Source organism: Podarcis gaigeae (assembly GCF_964106915.1).
Source record: "Podarcis gaigeae genome assembly, chromosome: 3".
NCBI classification, from domain to species: Eukaryota; Metazoa; Chordata; class Lepidosauria; order Squamata; family Lacertidae; genus Podarcis; species Podarcis gaigeae.
The window spans coordinates 4,187,222-4,210,541 of NC_139680.1; the positions used below are offsets into that span (position 1 = coordinate 4,187,222).

At 43.5% G+C, this 23,320-nt stretch overlaps 1 protein-coding gene across 2 annotated transcripts in view; it reads left to right on the forward strand.

Annotated features, from left to right (window-relative positions):
• Positions 1–20,329, forward strand: part of TFAP2D (transcription factor AP-2 delta) — a 39,718-nt gene extending 19,389 nt beyond the window's left edge. For both annotated transcript variants that reach the window (XM_083730568.1, XM_083730567.1), the window contains 5 exons: positions 1,967–2,132; positions 4,547–4,665; positions 9,871–10,012; positions 15,115–15,228; positions 20,014–20,329. In XM_083730568.1, the coding sequence (XP_083586694.1) occupies positions 1,967–2,132; positions 4,547–4,665; positions 9,871–10,012; positions 15,115–15,228; positions 20,014–20,233 (761 nt within the window). In that variant the 3' untranslated portion in view covers positions 20,234–20,329. The remainder of the gene's footprint in view (positions 1–1,966; positions 2,133–4,546; positions 4,666–9,870; positions 10,013–15,114; positions 15,229–20,013) is intronic.
• The last annotated feature ends 2,991 nt before the right edge of the window (positions 20,330–23,320 follow it).

Genomic DNA, 23,320 nt, shown 5'->3' on the forward strand with positions numbered 1-23,320 from the left:
GATATAGACACAGATATATTTTCTAGTGAAGCCCCTATTATAGTGACAGGGTGGGTTGGCCATAGATTGCTGGGACCCCTGAGCAGGAAGCAAGCAAGAAGCTTGTCTCCTTGTAAACTGCACATGTGGTCTTTGTCAGAGGAGGCAGGGTGAAATCAGAAATTATGGAAAGTGGCATAGATAAAGTCAGGCAGTCAGGCAGGCAAATTGTTATGCCCATAAATAGAACAGGGGCACTTTGGAGGGGCATTTTGCTTCCCAGGGGATCCCTGTTTGTAAGGGTTGAGGCACCCACTGTGAGTGTGGAAGGGTAGTTTGCCTTCTAGAGCAGACCTTACATTTCCCATTCACTTATATGGGGGAAAGGAAAGAAGTGCCCTTGGAGACATCATTGCAATGGAGGCCTCACCCAGTTCTCTATCCCAGTCACCGCAAATCAAGCCATTAAGTGGGATGGGCTGCTTCTCTCAGCACAGCCTACATTTTGTTCCTTTTCCTCACAATGCGATGGAGATATTGAGAGACTGGCTTTTACAGGGAGAAATCATGATTAACCACTTGAATGCACTAGGCATAAATACAGAAATCATGACTTAGAAATTGTGAAAACAAAATGTAAAAAGGAGAAAGGCATGGACTACAACAATTAATGAATGCCTTCTCTGGGAACATTGCAAATATTTTCAAGTGTGCCGTTGCCTTGTGTAAATCCATGGAATGTAATTGCTATAAACTCTGCTTCAAAGAATAATGTTAACTTCTACAAATGTAATAAAAAGCAGAATGTACATGATACAAATAGTGGTACACGTTAGTTACCTGGATTGTCGTCTTCCTTCCCAAATACCCTTTGGTAAACCACTTGTGTATGTATCACTTGTATTAATCTAAACATCTACCGCATGCTAATATAGAATACAAGTAGCATTTTAAACCTGTTTTAATAATTTTTACCACTGCAAAGCTTAGCCTACACAAACAGCAGCTCCTGTGGAAAGAGTGCCCCTCTTCAGACTGCAGAAAGTGTGCCTGAATGCTTTTATTGGGGGAGATACATGCACAGAAAAATAGAATGCTAGAAACCTTCTCCCTGACATCTAATTGTCTATGTACAGAGAAGGGCAATCCTCTGTCTGAAGTGATAGACTCCAAGAATTGCAGCTGTAGTATTGATGATGCCTAAGTATCACTATCATGCCAGAGGTCAGGTCACAGTTGCAAGTGGCAGTTCTGGGAAGAAATCACAGAACAAAAAGCCCGAAATAAATATGCAAAAATATTTTCCTGGAAGAAGAAGAGATCCTCCAGAACCAAAATATAAAAAGGGAAGAAATCATTGTAATTGGTTGCAAATAGCCTGGTGTGACTAGCTATTTGAAGTTCTTACATGTTGTGCAAATTCTTTGTTTGCTATAGTTTTGGAGGTACTTTTTAAAAAAACAATAACAAGTTCTTCTATGAAATTGTGCTTTTAAAATGGACAAAACTGGGAAAGACATAAAAAACCCTATTCAGACATTAAAATGATCAACCCATGGAAAAGGATTGCATGTCACTGAGCATGTCAGTTCCATCGCCAGCAGTCTTGGGGATGGAAAGTCTAAAGGAGATTTATAAGTGCATTTAGCCGAATGTGCTTAGAAACTTCCCTGTAACTGAGAACCTTGCATTATTCCAAGGAGACTTCTAATTGTGTTCAATCAGATGTGCTTAGAATTCCCTTCCCTACCTTCCCACTCAATACAGGAAGGTCAGGGATGGAACAGGCAGAGCAAGCACACAGGTGAGTGTTGGCAGCAGGGCTGGTGTGCTTGGCCCCACGGACCTTACTTGTGCTCCCACCCCCCATTCAGGCATAATTCCCGAATTAAGCTAAACTTCCCCTCAAATGTGTTCCAGGAACATTTTATCCTGAAAACTCCTGCTCTGAGCCTCCCCCTAACGCATGTCATGTATACCTTTTCAGGTGGCACGTGTGTAGTCAATCCCACAGACCTCTTTTGCTCGGTTCCTGGCCGTTTATCTTTACTCAGCTCCACTTCCAAATACAAAGTGACCATCGCAGAAGTGAAGAGACGCTTGTCCCCACCAGAATGCCTCAATGCCTCTCTGTTAGGAGGGATTTTGAGAAGGTAAGGGAAAGCTGTGTGCAACTGCATGGGGTAGATATAGGGACGCTTGAGTTGGACTCAGTGGGGCCTTGGATGGCATGTCATAGTGCCTGTTCAGCTTGGCTGGGCTTATAAGAGGTGAGTTCTTCAGACCTTTATGTACCTCAGGCTCTTCATGGAAAAGGGAACACTGAGACAGATTGGTCAGAAGCAGAGAAATGGTGTCTCCTCTGGAATCTGTTTCCTGAAGTGATTACTTCATCTGAACCTGTCCCTCTGACTGACAGCAACATCAAAAAAATGATTGCCTCAACAAGGAAGACCAGAAATAATAGAGGAAACATAAGCAGCTTTTTGTTGTAGCATTTTAATTGTTGGCTGTGGTTTTATCTGTTAGACAACTTTTGTGTCCAAAAATAAAATAGAAACAATATCCCTCCTCTCCCAATCACCAGCTAGGCATCATCTCTATGGAATGTATATAAAATGGAGTTCATTTGGTTAAATTTTCATTTGTTTCAGAATGAATGCATTAAATAATGAATGGGCATGAATGGGCTCAGCTTTTGTTACCACACTTAGACCTATTTGAACTTTTGACTGATAGTTCCTGCAGACACATTGTTTCAATGGCCACTCTACCTTTTATTTTCTCCACAGTGCTTAGATCAGGCTTCCTCAAACTCGGCCCTCCAGATGTTTTGAGACTACAATTCCCATCATCCCTGACCACTGGTCCTGCTAGCTAGGAATCATGGGAGTTGTAGGCCATAAAACATCTGGAGGGCCGAGTTTGAGGAAGCCTGGCTTAGATGATGCATCACTTCAATATATTTGGGAGAGAAATGACAGCTGATTCACACGATGGTCATTCCTAATGGTGGCCGCCATTAATTTATGCCGCTCCTCCCACAAGAAAGCCTACAGAACAATATAAGATCTGGGGTATTCTGGCAAAATGAAGTGGCAGTCACAAGGAACAGGCTTCAAAATCAGCTCTGTGATCACTGTTGACCCAGATGGCAGGGGAAGGGGAGTTACAAGTTTAATTGAAGGGGGAAACAAACATGAGTGCTGAAACAAAATGACTTTGCATGAAAAAATGACCAAAGAAATGTGACTTTCTCAAATTAAACACGAAACAAATGATGTAGTTAATAGCAAAAGCCATGGAGTAATTAAATTGGTGAAGGGTGGGAAGATTCTTGCTCTTCTTTGTGCAAAGCTCTGTTAATAGAATCAAAGTCATTCATTTTCTTCCTTTTTACTAGTATCATTCAGGGGGTCCCTTCTGAAACCCATAAATCTGTGAGAGGAACAGGACTATTTTTGTAACACTACTTTTTGTTTGATAACCCTTTCTAAGTAGAAGTCAAGAGAGAATGCCAGTACATCAGAAACCCCAAATTTTACTCATATTGTACCTGCATGCTTTCAGTTCCCCGCCTAATGTCCCTTTCAGAGGAGTGGTTTTAGAGATGAGAGGATTTCCTCTGTTCGTTCTCTTGCTTTATTTGTTTCTCTGATTTGCTGTGCTCCAAATTTCACTTTTCCTGAATCCAGTTTAAGTAGAGGCATTTGTAAAATTTAATTTGGAATTTGGGACATGTGCAGTTTTCCACAGTCTATTTTTCCTCATTCATTTGTAGTATCTCGGCTTTTGTTACCAGTGCACATTAACGCATTTATAAAGCACACTGCCCCCAAAACAATCTTGATATGACTGCATCAAGTTTCTTTCCAGTGTGCCCATACACTGTCATAGATTGGTCAAACACGGCACAAAAAAAGCCTTCTATTACAATTGTAGGTACTATCATATCACATTTGTTTTGTTGATGTATTTTATCAATGCACATAGCATTTGCACATCTGTGATGCAGAAGCGAGGGCATGCAAATAAACTGAAGGAACAGGCTGTGTGTACAAAGTGTGCTGTACAAATCTGAAAATCAAAAAGGAACAATGGGGAGAAAAATCAAATGTGTCAGTTTCACTTTGGGAAAAAAGACCTGATCATTCAAAACTCCAAAAATCTGGGGAGAAATTTGGTTGAGGACATTTTTGGAAGCCCCACTAAGTGATCTGCACCATGAAATCAGTTTGTGGGGAAAGGTTAGCCACATGCACACTCATGTACACTATGGCACTGATTCAATTGCTACTCACAATGGTTCCTATGGGGAAAGAAAGCAACATCAAGTCATGGCTTCCCCACTTAACATGCCATTTAGCCCTCAGCAACATCATTCTTCTCATTTACTAGCTCCAGCTGCTGAGAGTACCTATCAATTCCTGCTGAGGAGGGCCTTGCACTGCAAATTGGGAACATGCAGCTCTTAGATACTCATTTGAGGAATTATTTTAAGTAAGAAAAACTGGGAAAGGATAACATTGAATCTTTGTATTTCCATTCCCTCCCCTTTCCCTGACAGAGCAAAATCCAAGAATGGAGGACGCTGCTTAAGAGAAAAATTGGACAGGCTGGGGCTCAATCTGCCAGCAGGGAGGAGGAAAGCAGCAAATGTCACCCTCCTAACATCCTTAGTAGAAGGTATGCTTTGTAATATCATGATATAAATACCTTACTTGTTGCCTTCTTGAATTTTTGAAGTGGTTTTGGTTCCAGCATGTTACTGTAACTGCAGATGAAAACAAAAGATCAACAGATACATTTTTCCTACTAGCAATGAATGACAACTGTTGTTTCTGAAGTTTCCATGCTTTGTTCTCAACATGTCAATGAGGCACCTGCCCTGAGAGTGTGGCAAGATGGCAGACTATTTAACTAACGAACACAGAAAGCTGTCTTATGCTGAGTCAGGTCATTTGTCCATCCAGCTCAACAGCAGCTCTCAAGGATTCCAGACAAGTGTTTCTCCCAGTTCTATTTGGAGAGGTTAAGAATTGAACTCAGGAGCTTCTGCATGCCAAGTGTGTGTTCTACAAGTGTGGTACAGCCCCGCTCTCTTGTAGGCAGTAAAAGCCCCAGCAGGGACTTGAGCAGGCACCTGTGCAAGAGACAGAGCAGACTTTCATCAACCGACTCCATCTGAGAAGGCAGGAGCCTAACATGGAGTTTTAAGGAGATGGGTCTCAAACCAGGGGCTCCTGCAGCAAAGTCCAGGAAACTTGCTCCCTTTGCCACTATGGTAGTACTGTAATTGATGATCAGCCCAAATACACTTAGGCTCAAGCTTTGACCAGCTGTTGTCAATCAGAGTAGACAAGAGCAGGAGGATTGGTTGGCCCATGGTGGGCTTTAGGGGAAGGGACTGCCTTTTAATCTGTCGGCACAGCCATCTTGAAATGCCACAGCAACTTTGCTCAGAGGACCCCACACACAGTGCTGACTGCTAGAGCAGCCATGCTGCACTGCTCGTTGTTTTCACTACAATCTGGGGGAACAGGCTGCTTTATTTACAGCTAGAGCTGATGCTGAAGAAGCAAGACTTTTTCTGTATTGCTTGACAATTGGCCAGGGAGCTTTGCAAGATTGAAAAGGACAGTTTGCTGGGCTAAGGCAGAGATTTCTGGAAGGCCCCACAGCAGGGACCAGGTTGTGTACCTTGACAGGCTTCAGCTGGCAGGTGCAAGGAGCAGCAAGAAGCTCTCCTGGGCCTCCCCAAGACTGAGGGATGCTCCTATCTCGAGTGAAAGCTGGAAACAACAATCCTAGGAGGAAGCTTATCCATGGATTTCCTCTCCTCTTCTCTCTGGCTTTACCTGCATAATGATCAGCACTCCTGCAGCATTAGCTGTTTAAGGAATGGGGGTGGGGGGAGAGAAATAGGTTGCTTTTCCATCCCCATGAGAAGACAGAAGAATGAAGACTGTGAAAATAAAGGCTACAGAGTAGGAGAAGGAGAGAGAAGCTGTGAATGTGGTAGTGCCCTTTAAGCAGCCAAAAGAGACACATGTTGACCTGTTTGTTGAAAATATGTGTTTTGTCTTGTAAAGGGATGGGGTAAAGAAAACAAATTGTCTCTAAAATTAATATCTGCAGCTCAGTATGATATGTCCTCCTGATGTTTTAACTACTACACAGTTATGCAATTGAGCCCAATGAAACTATAAAATTCTGTATGAAAATTCTCTGTTTCTAAACAAGCAACACAAAAGTAATCAGAATTATATTTTGTCCATCTTAGGGCCTTTATTTGGCTGCATGTTTTATAGCTGAACACATAATGAATTAATTGATTTAATTTCCATATAGAATGCAAACTTCAACCAATTTACTCTTATCCAAATTCAAAAAGAAATGGATTCTCTAAAGAGTTAACTTACATTTTAATAAACAGAGGCTACCAACCAGTCATTGGTAGCTGTTTTTTTAATGCTATTCTTTAATATTTGAAAAAAAAACATTTCTTCATTCATAATTATAGAAAATTTCCTATAATCATAATACAACAGCATTGTTGTTGACATCCATCTGCCTCAAGACAATGGAGTGTGCCTCTGGGGGTGAAGTCAAACTATTGTGTTAGCAGCACCAAAGTGACCTCCCTGGGACACAAGCCTGGGAAGTGTGTATGGTGGTCTTGAGCCGCCCAGAAGACAAGACCCCCTCTCAGCCTCGCTGATGTGGTCCAAAGGAAAGCAGAGCACCAGCTTGGCTGCAGGAGTTGCTGGGAGAAAGCGTACAAGGCACCATCCAACCAACTCCACTCTAGATTGTGTTGGGTTTACTCCTTAGCCTTTTCTTCTCCCACAAGGCAGTGGAGGTTCAGGGTCAGAGTTTTCCTTCTAGATGGGCTACCTTCTCAGGTTGACAAGCCCCATCTGCCCCTTACGTCCATCTACAGCATGTGCAGAAACCTCTGTCTTGCTATGCTGCCTAGTAGTTATAGCAAGCAAGGAGTTCTTTTGGATCCCAGCAGATGGAGGACTAGTAGACTGTTAGATGAAGAAGAAAATGATTTATTGATTGACAATTATTAGCAATAACACATAATAATACTACCAAATAGAGTCTAATAAGCTCTACAATATAAAGACTTACAAAAACAAAGACTTAACACTAAATAGCAATTAAGATAAGCAAAAATGGCACTTCAGGATATTTAGGGAGATAACTGCAAAAACGAAGTTCATGGTTCATCTCATTTGCTGCAGAGTCCCCATGAGCATCAGAACCTTCCCTCAGCTGATGGGACCAATGTCCGAAGTTTACCTGTAGAACGCGAGGACTCACTCAGCCTCTGAAGTTAGGAGCTTTTATAGCCCTAGCGAGGGCGCAATGCCAGGCTATGCAGGTGTTCTACATTATGTGAACCTTCCTCCCCACTTGGGCATGAATGCACTGCCAGCCTTATGTCTGGTCAATTAGGGTGCATGACGTCAGCTGTCCTTCAGGCTGAGCCAAGTACATGTCTTGGGCATGGTAACTTGTCAAACTGGCAGGTGTCTGGCAGCTGGCCAAATTCTCATTAAGTTGCCAAGCCCTTATCATAATGGTAAAGGTAAAGGGACCCCTGACCATTAGGTCCAGTCGCGGCCGACTCTGGGGTTGTGGCACTCATCTCACTTTATTGGCCAAGGGAGCCGGCATACAGCTTCCGGGTCATGTGGCCAGCATGACTAAGCCACTTCTGGCAAACCAGAGCAGTGCATGGAAATGCTGTTTACCTTCCCTTTGTCTTTGATGTACTTTTGAACTGCTAGGTTGGAAGGAGCAGGGACCGAGCAACGGGAGCTCACCCCATCGTGGGGATTCAAACCGCTGACCTTCTGATCGGCGAGTCCTAGGCTCTGTGGCTTAACCCACAGCGCCACCTGCGTCCCTGCCCTTATCATATATAGTCCTAATTATATTGACAGATATATAGCAACATCTAGCACCAGTTCCACATTGTAAGTTAGCTATATGATGAAGCCCTCATTATACAGATAAAAATATAAAGATTTAAAGCTACAATAAACGTGAAAACAGGAAGCACCACCTACTGGCCATATCTGATCTGGCAATACAACCATTGGACCATTGGACCCACTATTAAGGTAAAGGACCCCTGACAGTTAAGTCCACTTGTGAACGACTCTGGGGTTGCAGCGTTCATCTCGCTTTACTGACCGAGGGAGCTGGTGTTTGTCCGCAGGCAGTTTTTCCGGGTCATGTGGCCAGCATGACTGGTGAACCAGAGTAGTGCACGGAAACACCATTTACCTTCCCACCAGAGTGGTATCTATTTATCTACTTGCACTGTGACGAGCTGGTACTGAGCAACGGGAGCTCACCCTGTCGCGGGGTTTCAAACTGCCGACCTTCCGATCGGCAAGCCCTAGGCTCAGTAGTTTAGACCACAGCACCACAGTCTATCTTCACATGCTGGGGAAGTCCCTAAGTCATTGAAGGTTTGAGACCCATTGGCTGCCCTCACCTGGTTTAGCTGGCTAGTCGAAGCCATTCCTGGGATATGGCTACTGTTGCATGCTGACAGCTTCTGGGAGCCACAGGTGAGAGCTGAGTGTAGGGTGGGGAACAAAGGTGGAATGTATCCCCCACCAGAGGTACTACCTCTCCCCTAATACTCCATATACCCCCCTCACAACATCATAGCCTTAAGAAAGAAAACAATATTAAAGTGATGGATCTTTAAAGTATAAGCATTGGACCAGTTTCTTTGTGGATTCATTCCCTGATGCTGCTGTAATATTTAAAGGCCCAGAGCCACATTTTTGGGCCCAATTGCATGGGACCTTTTGATAAGGTTACCAGATGTCCCCATTCCCCGGGGACAGTCCCCAGATTTACAAATCAGTCCCCTGACAAAATCTATTCAAGTTGAAAAGTGTCCCTGGATTCATTGAGAAAAAATCTGGTAACCTTACCTTTTGATGAGTTGTTGATGAGGATGATGTGCTGGTGGTGAACTTGTGATTGTCCCTACTCAAGTTGTGGGCTTTAATATGTCACCTCACTACTATGCCCATGGAAGAGAGTCATCCCATAGTGCTACTTACAGCATATCTGAACATTGCCTGGTTTGAAAAGCTGCAGTACTTCTTTGCCAAAAGACAAAGTATACGTTAGGTTTGGATCCAAAGTGAGGGTGTGCTCACATTACTGCCTTAGAGCAGTAATAGCTCAGTTGGTTAGAGCATGGTGCTGATAACCCCAAGGTTGCAGGTTTGATCCTCCTATGGGACAACTGCATATTCCTGCATTGCAGGGAGATGGACTAGATGATCCTCGGAATCCCTTCTATGAATCAGGTCAATTTCTGTCTGTGTACTGTACACACCAGGAGGTGTTGACTGAGCAGGGATGTCTTTGCCCCATGCAAAGGTGTTCATGCCTTGGCTAGAGACAAATGAGGAATGGCTTAAGAACAATTTAAGCTGGTGGGAAGCTGGTTTGAGAAACAAGGCATCAGACAGTCGTATCTAAACACAAAGTACAGGATAGATATACATTTTGGATAATGTCTTGTGAGCAAGGATTAAAAACCCAGCCAAAGTTTAAGTTTGTCAAAGTCCAGTCTTTGATTTTGGTGGTTGCCATTCTTCAGGGTTATCAGTATTTTATTTTATTTTTGATGCCATATTTCAACAACAAAAATATGTTGTTGTTTTGTTTCTTACTACTCTTATGCAATCTGCTCTGGCATCTTTCTTGATTGAAGAGCAGGTACAGATGCTTTAAATCATAACTATTTATCTATCTATGTTGAGAGAGACCGTGTCTGTACATTCTAAGTAAAGTACCAAAGACTAAATGTAAAATGACCCAGTTGTTTTTGTTTGCTTGCAGGAGAAGCTTTACATTTGGCCAGGGATTTTGGCTACACTTGTGAAACTGAATTCCCAGCTAAGGCGGTTGGGGAGCATCTTGCCAGACAGCACATGGAACAGAAGGAACAGACAGCAAGGAAAAAGATGATCCTAGCAACAAAGTAAGGAAGAGCCAGATTATTTTCCTGCTGGTTTGTAACCTGACCATGGGTCAGCCCAAAACATAGTGGAGGGGGGGGCACATGCACCCTCTGCAAACGTTTAGAGTGTTTTTGTTCCACGATACATAAATGCATTAGCCACAGAGGCTGCAGTTTGAAACACACTTCCTGGGAAGTACATTGTGTTGAATTTAGTGACACAAATACGTAAATATTAAATAGAATAGCACTTCGTATCAGTTCTGAAAATATAGTGCTCACATGAGCGGTCTCCTTGCATGAGCACTATAATATTAGAAATGCAAAATCACCAATTCCATTTGTGTGGAGAAAGATGACTTGGATGTTTTTTAACAGATGTCTGCTGCTGACACATCACTGGAATCAGCTGACTGATGAATGGCAGACAGATGGACTGTTGCTTCTTTTCTGTTATGTTATTATTGCCCTCTACTGGGCATAATCAGAACTGATCACCTGCATGTCATAGACATGCTGAACAAACCAGGCACATGAGCCAATCCTGCAGTGCTCCTGTACCAGGGGCGGACTTTGGTCTTTCAAATTTCCGCAGCCCCCTGCATGAGGCCAAAATTTGGTGCCCTCTCCATGTCTGTTTTGCATATGCACTGCAACATAAGTTACGGTGCCACCCTCAGCTTGACACACAGTGCAGGAGAACCAGTCGCACAGTGCTAAATCCATCTCTGCTTAATTTGTCGTGGGAATTATCCAGTGGGATTCATGGGAAACATATAAACTGACAGTATTCTCATGAAAACCTCACTGCATAGCAGTTGACATGCAATCCTCCATATCAAACTTCTTTGAATGTGCCCAAATGTGATGAATTTACTAAAGTACATGAAGAAGACATTATTACACACACACATCAAGACAGGAGCAGGCCAGAAACAGCCTATTGACTTCCTGATGTTAAATCTTTTGAAATTATCTGAATTTTGAACTTTTTGGCAATCTGGAAAAGGTGAGGAAAATGTTTTCTTGAAATATTTTTGGTTACTTATGCAAGTCAATGGTTTAATTTTATTTTTTCAAAAATCAAGGGCCATATTTTGGAGTAAAGACCTTGTATATTTTTTAGTTTATTATAATGAGGGCCATAAACATACATTACAGACGTCAGTCTCTTATTTGCTTTCTTTTAATACGCAAGCAAGAATAATCCCAAACGCAATTATTCTGGAGTGCAGAAGCTTATTCAACAGAAGCTTAAAGGTAAAGGGACCCCTGACCATTAGGTCCAGTCGTGACTGACTCTGGGGTTGCGGCGCTCATCTCACTTTATTGGCCGAGGGAGCCGGTGTACAGCTTCCTGGTCATGTGGCCAGCATGAATAAGCCGCTTCTGGCGAACCAGAGCAGCATATGGAAACACCGTTTACCTTCCCGCAGGAGCAGTACCTATTTATCTACTTGCACTTTGACGTGCTTTCGAACTGCTAGATTGGCAGGAGCAGGGACCAAGCAACGGGAGCTCACCCCATCACGGGGATTCGAACCACCGACCTTCTGGTCGGCAAGTCCTAGGCTCTGTGGTTTAACCCACAGTGCCACCTGTGTCCCAACTTACTTGAGTAAACATGCAAAGGACCAGATGTTGCAGACCTAAGGGACACTACTCCTAACATGCCTTCGTTTCCCTGTCACATTATACCATGTTATCCTCATCACAGTCTATGAAGAAGGCTGGTGATCTTCGTGAATGTGGGGAGCTGAACCAATGTCTCTCCAGACCTAGTCAATGTGCACACCAGCTATTATTTTCACTAATGCACTTTCAGTAAGAGTCTCTCTCAGGTATTCTGAATAAGCCCAGTTACACAACTTCCCCTGATTTCAACAGGACCCCCAAAGAAGTACATGCTGCACTGTAGCATTATAGACCGATGCACAAACCATTTAAGCTCACATGATAGGCTAGACAAAGCAGGTTAATTTGTTCTGTTGGCCTGAGATATGAGGCTCAGTCGAACTATAACAGCCCAATTTGTTTAGGGACCAGACTTTCTGCATTATACCTGCCCTGCATATTCATTCACACTGAAGGACAGAGAGAGGCTTTTTGCTCTGTAAATGCTTCTGAGTTCCTTCCCCTGTGCCTCTTTCACGTTTCCAACGGCCATGGCGTGCTGCCTGGCGACAAGATACAGGTGACCGCAAATAACTTATACAGTATCAAAGGCTTCAATGAAAGTCGCAAGCTTTCTGTTTCCTTGAAAAGGGAAACCTCTTTCCTACTTGATGTATAACCTCTCTTCAAAGAATCCCCTTTGGCTATACCAACACGCAATAGTCCAAAAATCACATAACTGGCTTAAAATGGAAAGAAACAAGCTGCCACTTTTATTAGGCCACACACAGTCATTACAATCAGAAGTTCTGAAATGCGCAAACATAACAGAGGCAAATAGGCCTCCTGAAGCCCTTTATCTTCCCCAAGGAGCCATAAAAAACAATTAGTCTGCCAGGATTTTAAAGACCAAACAGGCTCTTAAAACATTTACCTAGGACTAGCACAGACCAATTCCTTCATCTGCAGGCACATCAGCATACATCCCATTTCAAAGTGACCCCTTCCCGCCAAGAGTGGCCAAGCTTCAAAGAAAGACTGGACCAAAATTACTCTGGGCTTGCTCACACTAATGATTTGCACCAGAGCTTTTGGGAGCTATGATTTAACACTGTAAAGATTGGAGTGGTAAAAACTAATACTATTTGCTTTCATTTTAAACTATCAATGGTTGTAAATAATTTGTTTCCTTTTTTGAAAAATAAGACAAAGCCTCAAATGCTAGAGAGCAAAGATTTGCTTGATATGGACTGGTGGACTTTAATGCAGGTTTCCCTGGATCTTAGAGACAGAAGTTCATATGGAAGTTATTGTTCATGAGATAAAATTATGTCTACAGGAAAAATTTGTGTAGAACTTGAGAGCAAGGCTGTGCAAAAGTCTCAGGGGTTTGAACTAGATTGCTCTTGGTGTGCCTTCCAACTCTACAATTCAACAGTTCTATGAGGTATGAATCTCAGGCAAATCACACTGCTTCATGCAGTCTGTTTAGAAATCAAGAGCAACTCAGCTCTGCATATAACACCCAATTCTGCCTTTAAAAAATTTAAAAGGTGGAGACTTTTGTTAACTTCCCCATTTTAGTCTGTAGGAAAGTCATGTGAAGCTTCAGAAAATGGACTGAACACAAGCTGAAGTGGCCTCCTATCTGAACCTAAGAGGCAGGTTCTGAAAGGATTCACACACAAAAACCCTACCTGGGAGGTGTTTGTGGCATGCACCCAAGAGATGTTGCTTATTTCTGATAATGGCCTCAAAAGGGGGGGGGGCCTGGCTCATCATCTCTTTTGAAAATTACACTGTAGACTCCAGAAGGCAATATTTTATGTATGTGTGGCTTCCTTGTGAGATGGCGAGAGAACAGTGCAATGGTGTGCAACCAAGAGGCTAAGCCCATGTAGCACTATTTCCTTTGATCGTCTGTTTTTGATCCTATGCAGTAGTCTCAATGACATAGTGGATGAAAATTGCATACAAGCAAGCTGATAGCAGCTGAATTTAGACATGAGTGAGATAAGCATGGTTGGCAAGTCCTGGTTGTAGGGAGATGCCTCCCACTGATGGCTTTTCCTGTTCACTGAAATGTGAAGTTCTGTTGACCAAAGCCTGGAACTGGATGGTCAAGGTTTAGTAATACTGCAACTTGAAGCATTTTAAAGTAGATTCCAAAAACAGCATAACCACACATAATTTGTGTTGGATTGTTGTCACTGTATTATGTGTGTGTGTGCATGTGTGTGCATGTGCATACATATGCACATTTTTTGGAATGTAGATTGATTTTGAATACAATCACTAAACAGCGTAAGAGAGCAATGGCCAGCTAATAGTCCTCATGCTGGATCATCTGGTCTCCAAATTAATATTGTGTGTTTCAAACATCCTGGCACAGTTTCACTTGTAGAGCAAAGCAACGAGCCTCTGTGCACATTCCATATGCATTTCATAGTGTTGCTATTTCACATGTGTCAGAGCTGCCTCTAGGTGCCAGCTCACAGAGGACCAACGCCAGGTTGATGTAATGTACATAAGTATTTATTGAAGTTTAGTTTCCATTTCAACGCCAGAGCGTGCAGCCCTACGTCTTAGACCTTAGATCGGCGAAGTCCCGTCTGAATCACCTCCCCTTCCGCACCAGTTTAAGATCCTAGCCCTGCTCCACCTTCTGCACTGTTCTCTCCTCCTCTGGGTCCTCCTGCCCACCGGGGCATTGCCCTTTCTGGACTCCTCCGACGCTGAGTCGCTTAGCTCCTCCCCCTGCCTCCGGCGGGCTTTAGGACCTGGTTCCCAATCCTCATTCTCTGCTGTCCCGCGCTCCTGTACATTTGAACTTGTTTCTCGCGCCAACCCAGTGACCTTTCTCCTAACCGTTACACTGCTTCTATCATTGCTTCCCTCTTCCGTGACACTGGCCGGATCTGACTTCCCCTCCGTTGCCTGACTCTCCGATGGAGGCGTGGTCAGCTCTGCCTCGTTTCCTCTCCCTGGTGGGGAAAGCACTGGCCCCGATACCTGGGACTCTTCCCCCCCACTCTGCTCTGGTGGGGAAGCTGGTCCTGATTTCCAACTACTGCTCTGGGAGTCCCTGCTGCCCCCTTGCTCCTGGGGCGTTCCCCTTGGGAACCCCCTGCCCCTGGCCACTGGCGCCCCCTTTTGTGAATCTTCCGATTCGCTGGAGAGGCTCATGGAATCCCTCGGACCACTGTCCCCTCCTACGCTCCCCTCGGATTCCTCCCCCTCGCTCTCCATCTCCCCTCTTCCCTGTGCCTCTGCTCCTGAGCCCCTGACAACATGCATTATGGAAAGCAATGGAATAGTGCCAGTGCCAAACTCTTTTCAGCAGAGCTTTGAAGAATGCCTTCATTTCTCAGCCCACCTCCCACCTGTACCACCTGCTACTATTTAATCAGTTGTGCTCCATACCTGGGAATCCATTTCTGCTAAGAGATGTCAACACATTGGAGCATGCATGAAATATCCTTAACATTATGCATCCATTTTGGTTCTAGGCAAATATGTAAAGAATTTCAGGACCTGCTAAGTCAAGATAGATCACCCTTGGGATCCTCAAGACCCACCCCAATATTGGACCTTGACATCCAGAGACATTTAACACATTTCAGGTATGACCTTTGAAATCCATTTGTCTTCTGTAAGTCAACTTGAAATGCTAGCTGGTGAATGTTTTAGATTTCAATGTGCTTCCTCTCAAGAAACTGGGATGAAAGTTGCTTATGCTGTCACAGTAAGTTCTATATCAAGACTAGCATCTGTTAAATCCAATCTATGTGTGGTAGGGAAGGGCTTTCAATGGGTGCATAAAAGGAGGCTACTTGAACTTTTGGTCTTGGGTTGGGGAGCTTTGCCAAGTTTAGTCCTTGTGTAACAACCACATCTTACAAGATCCCAAGGCCCAGGAATGTCCTTGAATTTGATCCAGGAGAGAGTATAGCTCTCTGGAATACAGTTACTGTCCAATACTTGTATGTAAACTCATTTTTTGCTATATAAATAATATAGACTTAGGCTCTTGAATTTTCCCCAGAGTGGCTTGCCTTATCCCTCCCTTTAATGACTTTTCACCGGATGGTCAAACCTTCCAGTTTAGAGGAGCATGAGGCCATGAATGGTTTTTAAATTCCTGCATCGATCTGTATTGCATTGTTTGTACACTGTTCTAAGATTATTTTAAGATCCGCTTTTATTTGTGTGTGTATGTGTTCTTCAACATTTAATAGTTTAGCTATTCTTCCTTGTTTTTCTTTAAATTATTGTTGGTTATCTGGCCTAGGAAAGGTGGGATATAAATGTTTTAAGTAAATAAACAATTAAACCACTTCAGTTTTTGCATAATGAAAAACTATCCAGTTGAATATGTGGGCTTAAACATGAAATCCAAAATCATGAAAATTTGCACAGTTAGAATGCAATGGAAACGATTGTCTCGTTCCAAGGTGCTGTCATTCCTGAGTGGTCAGATGCCCTCTGGTGGTGCTGGTGAGAAGCAGTCATTTCTTTTCTGCTGTTCTGCTAGCGAGCTAAACAAAAGAAGAATATGTGGAAGCAAGAAAGGACATAGGACTAGGTGACATTTTCCCAATTGCACCTAAATGAGCATTCAGTCCCAAAGAGGTTAAATCAAATAAGTGATATTGCAGGTCTCTCTAAGCAAGAGCAGGATGGGCTAAGTGCAAAGATTTCCCCCAGGTATCAGTTATAAAAATGTGCTTGAACGAAACGGTGGCTGAAGGTGGAGCACTTCATGGAGCACAGTGCAGAGATGGGACATTTCCAGGATTTAAATTCTTGAAGTGCTAGGAAATGTATGGAGCCATATATACTTCCCTTGCCTTGTGCTGCTCAGACAAGGTATCTGAATATAACCCTGCAACATTTCCTGCAAACAAAATTAACTAAAACACAACAGTAGAACTACCAAAAAACACTTTCATAGTATTTAAGGGAATGTGTGGGTTCTAATAGGCATAGAGGGTGCTGTGGGTGTAGCTATAGGACACATGTCCTTCTCAGCAACTTGTTCTTCCTCCTGAAATCACTTTAATATACTTGCATGCTTTAAATTATTATTATTAGCAATAATGAATAGTAATGGTAATAATAACATATGTATTTTTAAAGGGTTGTGTGAGCATACAACCTTTAAAAGGTTGTGTGAGCCACCCAAATTGCAGCTGGAGTGTTACAACCCTCCTCACACTCTTATTCATGGACGAGTGGCCATGCCCAGAAAGGAGTGGTGGGGCAATACCACAGCCTCTGCAGCTTCCCCTGACCCACCCCCAACATCCACACATCCAACATGTGTGACTGAGCTATGTGCATAGGCTTCAGTGCCAGAGAAGCTGAAACCCTGCATAAAGCATGCCCACATTGTGGCCGATACAGTCCCTCATGCAGCAAGAGACATGGCTGATACACTCGTTGCAAGCAGATCCTCGTCTGGAAAACAGCGAGTGCTGTGTGTAAGCCACAAAAATGTGATTATGGACCAAGGGAGATCCTTTCAAGAAAACATTGGAGACTGCTCTCACCTTTTTGTTCCCAAAATAAATTTATGTAAAGCAAGGGTGTTTCCTGCTTGGCAGGAGGTTGGACTCAATGGCCCTTGTGGTCTCTTCCAACTCTATGATTCTATGATTCTAAGGGTGGCCCTCCGGACATTTAGCACTATAACTCCCATGCCGGCTGGTGCGGATGGGAGTTGATGTCTGGCAACATCCAGAGGCCCCCACCTTGGCTGTGCCTGCTTTAAAGCACCTGAAGGCTTGGCACTAAGCCCTGGTGTTTTCCGTCACAAGGAGTGGCATTCTAGCTTCTAACCATGAACAAGTTACATACTGAGAAGAACCGCAGGTAATATGTAGAGGCTGCAGGAAGGGGCTTCTGCAGTCATAGGGGCCACTCATGGAGTCAGATGGTTTCACACTGAGCAGGGCATAGCAGAGGCACATGTCTCTCTTTGAGTATCATCAGCCTGCCACAGTATGCTGTAAATATTTGATAGCAACTTCTGCTGCTAGAAATATCCAGACTTGGCCATTGCTGTAAACGGGTATAGACAGATGGTGGCTTCCTCTTTTTCTCCTCCACCTCCCATGGAGAGTAAAGCTATTTCCTTCACAATAAGACTGAGCTCTGTCAGCCTGGGGGTGGAGAGGTGGGGTGGGGTGTGCGACACCTTGTAGCTGCTGCCAAAGGAGAGTCCAAGTCTTGAGGCCTATTTGGCTGGTTTTGCTTCAGTGAAAGGATATCATTAAAACATGAAGGGGAAACGCCCTTCCCATCCAGCTTCTGGGCATGGCTGCATGTGCTTAACTGCATAATGACTTGAGAAAATTGGCGTAATATCCCACCACCACCAAAGTTCTCAGAACACTCTTTACAAATACAAATCCATTTTCATTTCCCCAAAAGTGCATTGTATCATGGTAAGTATAGAAGAGGTGCAATGGGCCTTGCTTTCTCTTTCCTCTCAAATGGACAAAACAAAATAAAAAAATTCCTTCCAGTAGCACCTTAAAGACCAACTAAGTTAGTTCTTGGTATGAGCTTTCGTGTGCATGCACACTTCTTCAGATACACTGAAACAGAAGTCACCAGACCCTTTTATATAGTGAGAAGGTGGGGAGGGGTATTACTCAGAAGGCTGGTGGGATTGGGTGATTGGCAGATAGCTGTGATGAGCCTGTTGACGACTCTGAAGAAGTGTGCATGCACACGAAAGCTCATACCAAGAACTAACTTAGTTGGTCTTTAAGGTGCTACTGGAAGGAATTTTTTTATTTTGTTTTGACTACGGCAGACCAACACAGCTTCCTATCTGTAACTCTCAAATGGAGAGAGACTCAAAGCAGATGCCAAGGTGGCAAAGAAAAGAGGAAAGTAGGAAATGAGGTCAGAAATTCTCGTCTGAAGGAAGGTCAGCGTAGGATAAATGACAGTCTACGAAGCTAGGAGGTTCCTCTCTCTAGCCTCCAGTCAGGGGTGTAGGAGGGGGGCGGGCCACCCCAGGTGCCATCATGGAGGGGGTGACAAATTATCAAGGAACAATTACTGCCCTACTAAGGTGGTTCATAATTTTTTTTTTTTTAAATGCCTGCTCCAAAGATCTTATCTTACTACACTAGGGATTATATAGCTATATCTGAAATTTCATGCACATCAGTTAATATCTTGACCCTCCTCCATGAAAATAACTGTTTACTTGGCCATTTTCATACACCGTGAAGGCTGAAATTTCAATTCAGTGGAGCCAAAACACAATCCATCCTGTAGATTTAAGTTTCTGTCCACAGTCGCCTACTTGTTATCAGGGGCCCAGAATCCACATTCCTCTGTAAGAAAATATGAAATAACATAAAACTATTTTTGCAGGCAAATAAAAAATAAAAAATCAATGTGTGTGTGGGGGGGGGGGTGACAAGAACTTTTCCATACCGGCTACCACCTGACCTTCCTACACCTCTGTCTCCAGTGCAAGCTTAGCTGTATCCAAATACCTCCAGCATTTCATAGCTATATAACAGTCAGAAACCAGCATGTTAAGCTTTGCCCACTGTTGAATAGCCACGCCAGCAAAAACTTCAGTGCTGATTTTTGCCAGCCAGGCAATCATTAAAGGTATAGGGGACATGCCGGGGGGGGGGGGGGACTGGCAACCTGAACTTTAATCCAAACGAAAGACCAAACTACATGTGACTGTATCCCAAGTATGATTTGGATCAGGGCCATGTATTTGGGGAGGGCGGTTAACCCTTTACTTTCGTACCTATTCCCAGAATGAAGATTGCCTGTTCCCTGTTTTGCCACCCCAGTATATGTTCCAGCTCCAGACATTATTACTGCAGGAATCACTTTTGTTGCAACACTGACTCTCACCACAGCATGCCAAGGGTGGATGTTACCTATAAACCTATAAACACCCGTGCACAAGTACCTGATTGGGCCAGAGTTTCCCAGTGGGTGCAAGATGTGTGATTCCACACATATTTCTACCTTTGAGGCTTTTTCTTGCAGGACTTTATTCCTCATCATCCTAACAGGCAGTTTTGTTGGGCGTCACATTGTATTGCTTTGGGAGACTTCATAGCATCCTCTTCTACCTGTGGGGTTCCAGGGCATCCTGGCCACAGTAAATGAAGCAACACCGGTTTACACCAACTGAAAATCTGGTCCCTAAGGGCTGCACTTAACACCTAAGCTTCTGTCAAGAAAATCAACCTTTGAAGATGTTTCTGGCCTGGATAGATAGATTATTTTTGTATCTTCCTCACTCGAAAAGTAATAAATATTTTAGTGGGCAAGTCTTCAATTTCAGCAAAATGAAAATCTGTGTGCAGTAAACTCTTCAATATTTCTCTCTCTCTCTCTTTCTCCTTCCTTTACAGCTTGATCACTCATGGCTTTGGGACGCCTGCGATATGTGCTGCCCTCAGCACTTTCCAAACTGTTCTCAGTGAAATGCTGAACTACTTGGAAAAACACACGGCACACAAAAATGGCGGAGCAGCAGAATCCGGCCAAGGACACGCCAACTCGGAGAAAACCCCCCTGCGGAAAACTTCAGAGGCTGCTGTGAAAGAGGGCAAAACAGAAAAGACAGACTAGCTACATCAAACAGAATCTATTTCCAGAGAACCTTGCTGCTGATATTTTTTTTAAAACATATATCTATCTCTATATATATAGATCTACATATATATCTATATCTATATATCTCATCAAAAGTGATTTGGCTCCAGTGGACCAAACTGAATTTGGGGAGGGGGAGGTTTTTTAAAACCCACCACCCCTGCTCTCCCCAAGGACAGCTATGTACAGTAACTGTGGGATGAAACCGTCACTTTTTTAAAAGCCTCTCTCTCTCTCTCTCTCTCTCTCTCTCTCTCTCTCTCTCTCTCAATGATGTTTTGTGTGTGCACGCACGCACACACGTACATTTGAGCATTCCAAATGATACACTGACACTCCCCCCCCCCCTTAGCACTTCCAGACTTGGAAGAAGCAGCACAATTCTAACCTATCACAGGCTAACACTGAAACACTTTTCTGATTGGACAGCCTAGTCGGAGACTAAAAGAATATGGAATCCTGGTGAACTTGTGTCACATCATCACCCATTCAATGGATGAAACAGAGAAGAGTGCCTCTTTTCACTTGCCCCCACGAGAGACAATATGGAAGCATGTCTTGCATAGGAGGTGGAAGAACTTGAAGATATTTCAAATAACAAGCACTGCGTTGTTTGGACTGAATACTGAGGCCTGGGAGCTCCTGATAGATCCACACCAGTATGATGTCAAAGCCCATCAACGATTTGTCATTCCAGCCTGGGTGCCTTCTCTTGGGAGGGTGTGGCCACTGAGTCCATACCCTTCTTACCACTAGCTATGAGAAGTTCAACAAATAAGAGCTGGAGCTTCTGACCATCTTTCCCACCTGCCCTTAAACTTAGCAGCTGACTTCTGTGCCTGCAGAAAACCACAAACAGCTGTATGCTCTGCTGGATCAGAATATGGGACTGGAGAGATCTAGTGTGTTGCTGTGATGTCACAATGTTTCTCTTTCCCCCTTCAACGGCTTGTACGATCATGCTTCAGCCACACTGTTCAGCTCTTCTTGCGGGGTGGGGGTGGGGGGGTACGATTGCTCCTGCCAGCTCTTCCCCAATGTGTGTCTGATGTAATGTCTGAAAGATCCTGTGTGTAAGCTCTGACTACACAATCGGGAAAGGTCCCTGATCACACAGACAGAGCCAACAGTTTGCACATGTGTAGGGCATCATTTGTACAGACACCATGCTGAATGTGCATAAGGAGTGAGGGCCAGAAGGCATGAGCATGGAAGATGCTGTTCCCCCTTTCCCTGCTTATTCAGAAAATGTCATAATAGTGCCAAATGCCCCCCCCCCCAGAACACACATTCCTAAACTCAAGATTTGTTACAGACCAGCACATTATCCAATTCAATAATCTGATTCAGAAGTAGCCATTTGTAGCAGCCATGCCCAAGACAGCCAGAGAGTTATAATTTTCTAGCTGTTTCATGATTCTGACACTTAATGCCTCAGCTTTTGCCAGGCTCATTCTGTTTCTGTTAGGTTCATTAAAGGAGGAAGAAAAGCCTTCTAGCTGTGGCTTATAATAAAGTTGGACTTAAAATTTTCTTTCCCAGACATCTGCTGAAAGTCTGGTTTGCTATTCTGGGCTCAGGTTCATTCAGCTAGACCCTGCACTTAACATATGCGCATGTTGGGCCTGGAACACCAAATCTGCCACACACAGAGAGACACACACTTTGCTCACTGCAGAGACTAGAGCACAACCTTATTGTTCTCAATTGTCTTTCTTCCTCTTCTTAAAATAGTATGATCTTCTGACATTCCAAATACTCACAAAACTTACCCAAATCTAGAGTAAAATAAACTTTTCTCTAAAGCATCATGAAATATGCCCAGGATCAAAATGTAATAGGATTTCTAACTTTGCAACTAGCCCTTCCAGCTATGCCTTACACAGTGGTTAGATATGCAGGAATTAGCATAATTCAGCTAACTGCTGCAGATCTGCCCTAATCTCAGTTGCCCAACCCAGCTGAAATGTTGACAAGTTTATAAAATAAATCCCTGACGTGTTGTGCATCACACACTTAATTCCTGCCAATATAGAGGAATCCCACAGAGCTGGTTCTGATTATGCTTCCACACATGGGCGTAGCCAAGAGGGGGCGGGGGACAGCTGCTCCCCCCATCAAGTAAAACAATAGAAATACATAACTAACTGACTAATCACGTCGGTTCTGCCTCACTAACAAAGATCTTGGCTATACCCCTGCTTCCACACACCCAGTTTGCATACACACACTCATGTGAGTGGCCTGCTTGTTTGAACAGTATAACACTAGAGCGTTGGATTCACATGAGAACATGGCTCCTCTTCTGTGCATTGGAAAATGCAAGCCATTTTTCAATACATGGAGAAGGGTTGATCTCATGTGAGTCCATGGCTCTGATATAATACTGCTTACCAAAGTCGACTGCATGGTGGGGTTTTGTGAGGTGTCAAAAGACAGCTGCGCTCTCGCTCTCCCTTACTCTCTCACTCTCCCTTACTCTCTCTCACACACATATACACAGAATTGACAAACCTCTTGGTATCAAGAAGTTTTACCTGAGGTCTCCTCTTGTGCAACTTAATCACATTTAACCCTCCCTTCTAAGGATTCACCATTTTTGTTAAATATGGTGGTGATTATTGTTTTTGTGCAGCAGGTATCGGGTCCCCTGTAGCCATCATTTGTAACACCCTGGCTGTGACCCACAAGCATGAATGACCAGGGACAGCCTTGGTGGCTGTAATTTCGAAATACTTTTATTCAATCAAGAGAGGGATGAATGGGTTTTTGGAATTGTGTATTCATGGGACCACTGCATTTTCAGATGGTAAAAGCTAAGGACCTCTTCTTCATTTTGAAATCCTGGCAAAAACCTTTATTGCCACTCACAGCTCCACCCCAGTTCATATTCAAAAGTATCTTAACTGTTCAGTCTTTTATAATCCTTTGGTTGCCAATGTTTATCTATACGTAAGCTCATTAGCAAAATACAGTCATCTTTTTTATCCAACCAGAAAGGCACCCTACTTAGGGCCTCCTTCCTGTATTATGGTGTTTTTTTTTAATTAAAAAAAAAGTGTA